The sequence below is a fragment of the Lates calcarifer genome, linkage group LG6 (genome assembly GCF_001640805.2).
Source record: "Lates calcarifer isolate ASB-BC8 linkage group LG6, TLL_Latcal_v3, whole genome shotgun sequence".
NCBI classification, from domain to species: domain Eukaryota; kingdom Metazoa; phylum Chordata; class Actinopteri; family Centropomidae; genus Lates; species Lates calcarifer.
In genome coordinates this window covers 379,213-390,080 of record NC_066838.1, presented here as the reverse complement: position 1 = coordinate 390,080, position 10,868 = coordinate 379,213, and the positions used below count along the sequence as shown (strand labels likewise).

At 39.2% G+C, this 10,868-nt stretch overlaps 1 protein-coding gene across 2 annotated transcripts; it reads right to left on the bottom strand.

Annotated features, from left to right (window-relative positions):
* Positions 1–4,518: 4,518 nt before the first annotated feature.
* On the bottom strand, positions 4,519–9,546 carry LOC108900468 (60S ribosomal protein L22). Of its 2 annotated transcripts, none has more exons than XM_018701522.2 (4): positions 9,446–9,546; positions 8,685–8,795; positions 8,233–8,357; positions 4,519–4,713 (listed from the first exon to the last, which is right to left on the bottom strand). In XM_018701522.2, the coding sequence occupies exons 1-4, from the start codon at positions 9,455–9,457 to the stop codon at positions 4,569–4,571; spliced, it is 393 nt and encodes a 130-aa protein (XP_018557038.1). In that variant the 5' UTR covers positions 9,458–9,546; the 3' UTR covers positions 4,519–4,568. The 2 variants fall into 2 exon arrangements, with proteins under 2 accessions (XP_018557038.1, XP_018557039.1); XM_018701523.2 differs by having other exon boundaries at positions 8,685–8,792; positions 9,446–9,531.
* Between the last annotated feature and the right edge of the window lie 1,322 nt (positions 9,547–10,868).

Genomic DNA, 10,868 nt, shown 5'->3' with positions numbered 1-10,868 from the left:
ACCAAAAATCTTGTGAAAATTTGGCCTTATCAGACCAAAGTACAGGTTTCCACTAGTCTAATGTCCATTCCTTGTGTTTCTTGGCCTAAGCAGTTCTCTTCTTGTTGTTGTTCTTCCTCAGTAGTGGCTTCTTTGTAGCAGTTAGATCATGAAGGCCTGATTCACACAGTCTCCTCTGAACAGTTGATGTTGAGATGTGTCTGCTACTTGAACTCTGTGAAGCATTTATGTGGGCTTTAATCTGAGGTGCTGTTCACTTGTGGTTTCTGAGGCTGGTAACTCTAATGAACTCATCCTCTGCAGCAGAGGTAACTCTTGGTCTTCCTTTCTTAGTGCGGTCCTCATCCAGTTTCATCATAGCGTTTATTTGTTTTCACAACTGCACTTGAGGATACATTCAAAGTTCTGCAAATTTTCCAGATTGATTGACCTTCATGTCTTAAAGTAATGATGGATCATTGTATCTCCTTATTCAATTGAGTGGCTCTTGCCATAGTAAGGATACAGTAGCTGAAAAGCTATTGACTTTATAGAACTGTGTACCAACCCTACCGCTGCACAACACAACTAATGATCTCAAACACATTACACATTAAGAAGGCAAGAATTCCACAAATGAACTTTTAACAAGACACATCTGTAAACTGAAAACCATTCCAGGTGACTACCTCATGAAGCTGACTGAGAGAATGCCAGAAGTTTGCAAAGCTGTCATCAAAGCAAAAGGTGAAAAATCTAAAATATAAAACATATTCTGATTTTTTGTTTACTACATAATTCCATATGTGTTGCCTCATAGTTTTGATGTCTTCAGTATTAATATACAATGTAGAATAATAATAATCAGAATAAAGAAAAAACATTGAATGAGAAGGTGTGTCCAAACTTTTGACTGGTATTGTATATATGTAAACTAAAAACAGATTTATGTATCAGAACTTGCTTCTACTTTCCTCTCCTGTTAAGCATCTCAAAATGATTAATTTAGATTTATCTGGTGTCCCTGTATATAGTAGAACTGTACTGTATATAGAGTAGTTCAAACTAGGTCTACCTACTGCAACTACAGCACTGTGCTGTTTGCACACTGATGCTTTAGTATTAATCCTCTAATGTCATATATGATAATATACTTACTAGAGTGCCTCAACCTGTACTTTCACTTTAATACTTAAACATTTTGCTACTATAATTCCTGTACTGTTATTTAAATTTCTCATACATAGTTTTAATTGTAACAGAATATTTTTACATATGTATTGGTACTTTTATTTAAGGATCTGAGCACTGAAATGAATGATTGGTAACTGCTGTTTTTCCATAATTTTGTTTCTTACAGATGATCTGTCTACACCCGCTTGGTGGAGCAATAATGAGAAAAATGCTCAGCCAAGTGGGGATTTCTGACCTCTTGTCCAGCCTCAGTCTCGGGTGGGGGGGTGGGGTGGGGGCTTATGCCTTCATTATGGAAGGCTCCCCTTCCATAATGAAGGCATAAGGGAAGCTATCACAGTAATAGGGATTAATTACTCATGTCAGTCTGAGCTCAGTGCTGACCCACAATATGCTGCCAACAGTTCTCTTTTGGGTTTTGTTTTTATTTTACACTCCATATTATGTTCAACATGTGCTGCAATGAACATTGCAGTTTTGACTTACCAAGTTTAGTTCACTGAAGAGACCTAATACATTTGAAGTAAGACATTTACATACACCTTAGGCAAATACATTTAAACTCAGTTTTACACAATTTTTGACTTTTAAGTCAACATTCGCTGTCTCATGATCAGTCAAGATCAGTATTTTAAGAATGTGAAATGTTGGAATATTAACAGAATGATTTATTTCAGCTTTTTTTCATAACTTTCCAGTGTGTCAGAAGTTCACATACACTTTGTTAGTAATTGGTAGTATTGCCTTTAAATTGGTTAATCTTGCTTTGCCACAAGCTTTTCACAATGAGTTACTGGAATTTTGGCCAATTCCCCCTGACAGTGCTGGTGTACCTGTTAGAGATCAAGACCAAGATCAAGACACCGTCTATATAGGACCCCAAAGCAGATTCAGAAAATTTTGCATGAAAATTTGAACATGACAAAAGTATCTGCCAAAGTTGTCCCAAAACGTCTGTGCACCGGCTTACACTGCACTCTCAGTAAAGCAGTTTCTGGCCCAAAAACAAATCACAGTGCTTGATCACCCTCCCATTCACCTGATCCAGCACCATGGGACTTTTTCCTTCTTCAAATCTGTGCTCAGAGGAACACGTTTTACGTCTGTGTCAGAAGTTAAGAATAGAACGACAGAGGTTCTGAGACAACTGTCCGAAGAAGACCTACTGCACTGCTTTGATCAGTGGAAGACCTGAATGCAGCGGTGTGTTGCTGTTGATAGGCAGAATTTTGGATTTTCAGAGTTGATGGAGCAGCCAGACACCCTACTGTAACTGCTGATCAGATCATGGACTGATGGAAGTGAGAATGAAGGGCATATAATCTATAATAAGATGTTGTTGGCATATAGACTGATTTTGTGGTGGAGTGACTTTGACTGGATTCCTGTAATGTGTGTGTGCATCCTTGTCGAGAGCCTCTTAGTAATGGAAATGGTTTTGATATGACTCTGTTGGTTGACCGCAAGCAGTGGGTGAGTTGTAGAGTGTTTCGATCCAGGTGGTGAAATATGATTGAAATCCAAAGTCACTTAAAGAGGTGAAGAGAAAGGACCAGTCTACTTTGTCGAATACGATGATGACAGGTGGTTTATTTGGGGGATTATTGTTCTTGTAGAAATTAATCGGGTTAAATACTCTATTATGCATCAATCCCAATGTACTTGCAAACTTTTGTTTTCAGGTCTTCATGTTTATAAAAGCCTTTGCTAATGTAATGTTGTAAGGGCAAATATTACAATACAGAATGAAAAAGAACAGAGCACATAGATTGTGTATTAGAAAACTGTTGTTCCATTAGCTGCTGCAGCTAACATGCAGAGCGAACAAGACGGTTTCTCAGAGCTAGCGCAGTGGCTGCAAACAATGATACTCACACCCTTCTCCTAATCTTACAAACATTACATCAAGAACAAACAGGAGAAAACAATACTGCCCTACTGGATCTGGTTTAAAATTCATATTGTTCTGCCTGTTTCCTCTTAGGCTGTTTATCTGCCGTTGCCTCATCTCTGATCTATAGCATCATCACGCACTGGAATTTCCATCTTTCTTGCTTCCAATGCCACCTGTGTACCCTCTGACCACTTGTGCACAATCATGAATGCCATGATTGGCTAGGATCAGAGTTTGTGCTAGCCATGTAACCATCTACATCAAAACAACAATAAAACACAAAACTTATGATCCAACAAATGTATTTTATCAAAAGTAGTCAGCAGGACTGAACTCCTTAAGGGTCTGCTTCGGTCACATATAACCTGGGCCTTATTTCGCCATGTTTTTGGGTGTAAATAACTGACAGGGACAAGAATCTTTGGAATCAGTGTAATATTGATCCAGAACAGTGTACCCAGCCACCACGAACAGCTGCTGCAATGTAAGCAAATAGTGCACTTGTCACATTAAAGTACGTCCAGTTCAGTACTTGTTTTTTCCACTGTAGAAAGGATCAGATTACTTCTTCCACCACTGAAAGTCACATAATAACAAACAAGCTAACAAATCGCAGCAGTGCTATCCCAGCAGCTTCTGTGCTCTGCTTAGTAAGTACTGTTTTTGTCAGTGGAGTGTGGTAGTGATTGCCAGGTCTCACGCAATAAGAGATATAATAAATATACAATAAAATATTTTTTGTCAATCATTTACGGCCAAAAACATGAGAAAATAAAAATCCCAGAGTTATCCTTTCAGTCGTCAACTTATTTTATAAGTCACACAAATATTAGACTAAAAATGTGGTGTATTTTCCACCGGACATTTTGGCCAGTGATATTTTTATCAACAACTACACATAATGATTACCGGCATATGCTGGCTTGTGGAAACTCTTGCTGGAATGGATTGTGCTGATCCACTTAATTTACATCCCAAGTCAAAAGCCAGGGCTGTGTAGAAAGACCAGAGTTTTTAGCACACACACACAGAAGGGGCAAATAGTGGACTTGAAGGGAGTATTCCCTGAATTATAATTGCTACTCTTCCCTTTAAGTCTAAATAATATATAAAAGTATAGGTGTGTTTACTTTACTAACTTGACATGATAGGCTTAAAACAATGCACACCAGTTAGAAATTGTATGCAACCTTGGTGCTCGATGTTTCAGGTTCTGTAGGACTACCACAGCTGTATGGCCATCTCAAAAGGGAAGTTCATGACTGAACCATGACAGCTTCATGATCCACATCACTCCAACAACAAGTTAAACCTACTGCAAAGTTTGGGTTCTCCACCTGTCACCAGGGTAGACAGCTAACCTGTGAACCATGTTGCCGTTTGACAGGTCAGTGTGTTTTTCTGTCACACACTGGCAGAAAATCTCAACGAAAACACCTGAGACGTGTCTGTACTGTAAACAACATTTATTTAAATGTACAAAATCAGATGAATTGTCAATTTAATCTTCATCCTCTTCCTCCTCTTCATCCTGGTTGATCTGGAAGTAGCGGAGCTCGTAGCTCTCCTTGGTGTTGGCCACGACACGCAGCCAGTCACGAAGATTGTTCTTCTTCAGGTACTTCTTGGTCAGATACTTCAAGTATCTGCAAGACAATAAGCAAAAAACCATGTGTCAGATTCACTTTGAGATTTATCACTTTCATTTAGGTACCCTCTGTACCTTTAAGAGTCAGTTTAAAACTTTCCTCTTTGATCAAGCTTATAGTTAGGGTTGGCTCAGGCTTGAACCATCCCTTAGTTAGGCTGCTATAGGCTAGACTGCTGGGAGATCTCCCATGATGCACTGAGTCTCTCTCTCTCTCTCTCTCTCTCTCTCTCTCTCTCTCTCTCTCTCTCTCTCTCTCTCTCTCTCTCTCTCTCTCCACAGTATGGATTCATATCCCATATTACATGTTACTAACTCAGTATCTCCTCTTTCCTGTAGTATTGTGCTCTTCCGTCTCTCTCTCCTCTTCTGTCTCTTTCTGCAGGTATTTCTGCCTCTGGAGCTGTAGAGTCTGATCTGTGATGACAAGTCTCCTGCTGCTCCTACAACTCCACTCAACACCTGCTGTTTTAGAAATTACTTCTACTGTTATTAGTTGTATTGCTGTGTTAGCAGTTAATACTTAATAGTTAGTACTATCATTACTACTGCTGTATTATTGGCATCACCTTACGTTTTATATGGAACCTGTGTTATGCTATGTTCTTCTCTTGTTATTCCTCCCCGCCCCTTCTTAACCCAACCAGTCGAGGCAGATGGCCGTCCACCCTGAGTCTGGTTCTGCTCGAGGTTTCTGCCTCTTAAAAGGACTTTTTCCTTGCCACTGTCGCCTAGTGCTGCTCATGGTGGGATTTGTTGGGTCTCTCTCTGTAAATACCTATTTTAAAGAGTACTGGTCTAGACTGCTCTATATGAAAAGTGCCTTGAGATGACTTTTGTTGTGATATGGCGCTATATAAATAAAATTGAATTGAAAATTGAATGGGTATAAGAAGTTGACAGTGAGAACAGGGATTAGGATAGTGATAGTCTAGTCACCATTAGTCAATATTTCACCTCTAATGTCAGCTGTTCTTTAATTACTGGGGGTTGATAGCAGCACAGTGTACACCAACATGTATATGTACATGTACAACATGCAATCCTTACTGCTTAAGCATGTTAATATTTTTATTTTGGTATCTTGGGTCTTTGCCCAAAAATAATGAGAAATGTCACTTCATCCTCATATGTCTTGTTTTGTCTGACAGTGTAAAACCCTAAACATTCAGTCTACTGTGATATGAAACAGAAGAAAAGAAAAGCGATAAATCTGAGACACTGGAGAAAATGGAAGCAAAGAACCTTTGGAGTTTGTGATTGATGAATTACTTTTCTGCTTATCAACTAATAGAATATTTGTTTCAACACTATTGCAGAATCCACCTGACCAAACGTCTCTCTAGATATAAGACAATATATTATTATATATTACATGCCTACTTGTCACAGAAAAAAGTGTAAGTGACCAGTAATGTAGCATAAGAGGAATAATACCACTCATGCTGGCATGGTAAATATGAAGCTACCTTCTGCATCCACTTAGCTTAGCATTAACATTGCAAAGAGCTAGCCTGGCCCTGTCCACAGCCGGCAAGATCTGCCCACCAGCACCATGAAGCTCAACATGTTACACAGTTTGTTTAATCTGTGTATTAAAACTCTTTACACAGGTATGAGACTTCCAACAGTCTCATCTTCACATTTACAGTGCAGACAGACAAAGAAGGCACATAAAGGTTCATCCTAAAATGTCAAACCACTTGTTTCATAAAAATTACAACATTAACTGTCCAATGGTAACAACAGCTCATCTTTAACAATCTAGTGCTCATTCAGCTACAACAGTCTTTTAAATTTTTTTTTTTTTTTTTTTTTTTAAATCAAGCGTTAACTTCTCTCACAGAACAGAGTGAAACTTGACAGTAACAATATATAAAAAAGTGCAGTTTTAATGTTGCGGCTGTGTGGTATACAGCATGTATCTATATGTACTATTCTATCTATACCTATAAATATAAATAAATCTATATTTCTCTCTCTCTGTGAGAGAGAAACACACACACAGATATATATATAGTTCAATCATCTTAAAATCAGCAGGGTCATTAGCAACCCCAAATCATCTAATCAACTGTCAATTTCCACCTTGTGTTAACATGTGATCTGTACCTGGATCAATTTTTTGGATACTGATATCTGATCCACAGGCATTTACACACCATTTACACCAATTTTGGACTGTGCTGTCATCCCAAAGTGCCCAAAAACTCATTTCCTGATGTCTTCCAGGCATGTGAATCTTCGGATCACATTTTAATACCTGGTATAAACAGGGTCTTACATTTACACCAACTATTAATAAATGTGCTCATTATCTCCATCCTACCCACAATGTGATCAAAGTAGTCTTTTAGTAGTATTGTGCTCTTCCGTCTCTCTCTCCTCTTCTGTCTCTTTCTGCAGGTATTTCTGCCTCTGGAGCTGTAGAGTCTGATCTGTGATGACAAGTCTCCTGCTGCTCCTACAACTCCACTCAATACCTGCTCTTATGATTAGGAATTACTAGTACTGCTTCTAGTATTATTGCTACTTTTGCAATTACTACTTTAATTATCACTACTACTGTATTATTGGTATCACTTTTTTTTAAACATAGAATCCATGTTATGCTGTGTTCTGTCACTATTCTCTACCCCCCCCTTCCTCAACCCAACCAGTCGAGGCAGTTGGCCGCCCACCCTGAGTCTGGTTCTGCTGGAGGTTGATAGTTCTAGTCTGCAACATGAATATTCCTTGTTAAATTCCCTGAGTATCATGAAGTGAAGGAAAGCTTTTGTAACAAATAGGATGTGATTCATGTTTTGAATAGTATTTTGAGAGGGACAGGTCCAGTAATCAATTCTGAGCATCTCAAACTGATAAAATGACAGTCTTCAATTTTCATGTTAAATAATGAATATGGAGATTAGATCAGAAACACTGTCAAGATGATCACAGATAGCTCACTGCATTTAAATGGGTTACCCTGTCATATAGAAGAACATCATTTAAAAAACTGATACACATACAAGCTAATTAGACAGCTCTGATAACATTTTATTTAACAGATCTAACATGATGTGAGCATTCTGTGACCTCCTGTCCAAACTATAGGGAAGGGTCTGTCTACACTGCAACTTTTCGTTTTTCACAGTTTTTTCCTAAAGAATGTATCAGAGTATAAAGATGTCAGATCAGATCACAATGCTATAATGCTGGCTGAACTCACTGCATTTTGACTATTTGTTCTGATGTATTTAAACCTGCATGGACATATGTGATATATCCAGATATATCCAGATAGAGACCCCACATTAATACCAGGTGGGAATGGGCTCTAGAAGATTGCCAGTGCAAGCCTATTGTTGCATAATGCTAGCAAATATGGATTCATAAGCGTCCTCCAAATTGTGGTTTTCTGAGGGCAGCATGTCTGAGTCTCATGTTAGAGCCTCTGGTCTAGGATAGCCTTGTCAGTCCTGTTCTGAAATATAGAGTTTAAAAATGCAGGGGATGAAGTCAGACTGTTTCTTACCTTTTGGAGAAGGGCACCTCAGAGGACACTGTTATCTTGCTCTTGTTCCTCTCAATGGAGACCACACCACCACCCAGGTTGCCAGCTTTCCCGTTCACCTTAATGCGCTCCTGAAGAAACTGCTCCTGGAAACAGCACACACACACTTGAGAACTTATATTGTGAGATCTCAATGCTCAAGCTAAATATCTGCAGTTTGTGACAAATCTAACATGTTCCCTCTTACGGAAAATCTATCTAAGATAGACTTTATTTATCCCACTTGTGGGAAATTCACTTGTTACAGCAGCAAGGACAAAACAAGAGTGAAGAATAGACAAAAGATAGAAAATATGAATTTAAAATTTAAGTTGATTTTCATTGTTATGACATGAAGCTCTATCTGTATCACATTTGTGGTAAAAGCACTCAAACACAATGACAACTGCATGTTTGACTGGTGGCAGACTTACAAAATTGGCAGCATCCATGATGCCATCTTCAACAGGATGGGTGCAGTCCAGTGTGAACTTCAGTACCTGCTTCTTCTTCTTACCACCTTTACCGGTGTTCTGCTTCTTCTGCTAACAAAACACAAAGGGAGAGCTACAACAGGACTGAACTTATGACAAAGCTAGTCTATACTTTGGAGGAAAATGTCACGAGAGAGATCTTAATAAACATAGCAGCAGTCAAAACTCTGAAATGGTCTCTCGTGTAAAACACACGTCTGGGGCTGGTTAGACAGTGAATAGTATAACTAACTGACTAAAATGCGTTAAGGCTACAAGAAGCTGTTTAGGGAGTATTCTATCGTCAGAAGTTTGGGGCTATGAGGTGCGCTGACTTTGTAAGCAAAGGACACATCTGATCCACTTATTTCCAAGAGTTCAGCATGACATTCACTCAGGTGTCGGAGCTACAGAAAAACAAATCGATTAGTGTTATCTTCATAAAGAATAAATCATATCATGTAGCCATCTGTTCATGCAAGCTAGTCAACAACGTGGTGAGCTTCAGTCCCTATCGACGCTACTTTGCTAACGGCGGCGACAGGACCGTCAAAGGCCACAGAGAAAAGCAGCTATCTATGTGCTTATAAAGACGCATCAAAGCAGAGCAGAAACACTGCACTTTCACCACGACTTTGTCGTTCCACCCCACTCGTTTTCTCTGTCTTTCTCGCTGGAAATTTGTTATTTTGGTGGATTTATTAACACGCGATTGGACTTACAATAGGCGCCATGGCGGAGAAGCTAGCAGAAAGGAAGAGCAAGATGTGCGCATGCGGTACATAAACAAATCAAACGGCGAATAATCGATTGAATCTGTGCATCTGAAATCGATCAACAAGATATTAGTCAAAAAGTAAAATAGGTTGTATTTGTGAAAACTATGGAAACTAAACTGCAAACTATAGTGATACAAAAAAAGAAAGAAAGAAATCAAAGCAGACACTAAATTAGGATTTTTGGGGGGAATATTTTCCTGTATTTTCTACTTGGTCCTTGCTCACATAGATGCATGCATGCAGGTTTATTTTTTACCAACTCCCCTTTTCTGCAAAATTCAATAAACATCTATGAAATAGCATCTCTACAGTACAAGCAGAACTGAACATTTCTTATGTTTTTATTGACCGACATGGCTCAGAGTGCTACACTCAGGGGTCAGTGTCTCAGCTGGATGTAGAGTCCTTATTCTGGAGGAAGTGACAAGTTCTTTTGTAAGGCTGAGAGCTTCTTTGTTTTTCCTGAGGGAGCCTTGAAGAGACTATAGCCTACCAGCTTCTGTAAAGCAGCAAAGCACTCATACACCTGTCATCTCCGTTTTGTAGTGTGGAGCTCAATTTAATACCTCTGGTGAAACTGGAGAGCTCATTGACTTTCTCTTCCCAGAAGGAACTGTCCTCTGCTCTCTGGAGCTGAGCCTTCAGCTCCTTCCACCACCACAGAAGGCTCTGTTGGAGTTTTCTCACTAAAAATGCTGAAAATTAACCACCTGATCCAGTACTAAGATGCTATGACATGTCACCCAAAGACGCATTTGAAAAAATAGACAAGAGTTATTATTATTACTGTATTGAATTTTTCATTTAACTTAAATTTAATTATTCTAAGATAAATAGTTGCATTTCCTCACACAGCTATATATATATCCTCATCTGCTTTCCTTTTGTTGTCTCTTTGAGCTTCCTCATCTCTCACTATACTGGATATCCCAGTGTCCAATGTTTAATATTTATCTAAATGCATTTTTTGTTAACAGAGACTGTACAGTCCATTTTAATAATTGTTTTGGTTGTATGGTGTTATGATTTGGCTTAATTAAAGCTTAGTGCACCCAGAAGCAGACATAGACACAGGCTGAGGGAAACAGGTAATAGGGCCTTAATGTGGAATAAGGGCTGGGGGGAGATGAGGAGGGATGATGAAGGCAGGTTGGCAGGTGGATGAGGGGGAAACGGCAGAGACTTAGGTGGCGAACAGCTGGGTGGATCGAAAATGGCACCCATTCAGTCCTATCAGAGTTGCTTGTCTGGCACATATGCTGAAAAAGTTTGTGGCTTCCAGGTTTATTTCCACACTATTGCAGTCCACTGAATATGTGCAGTAGTGTTACTCCCATCATGCCTCTGGGCTATGAGAACGAGCGAA

Bases quoted from the DNA above. Each gene is read 5' to 3' on its own strand.
- LOC108900468 (XM_018701522.2), bottom strand. The intron at 8,358-8,684 runs GTAAGTCTGCCA...TGCTGTTTCCAG, and splicing joins TCATGGATGCTGCCAATTTT to GAGCAGTTTCTTCAGGAGCG. The intron at 4,714-8,232 runs GTAAGAAACAGT...ATTGTCTTGCAG, and splicing joins GAGGTGCCCTTCTCCAAAAG to ATACTTGAAGTATCTGACCA.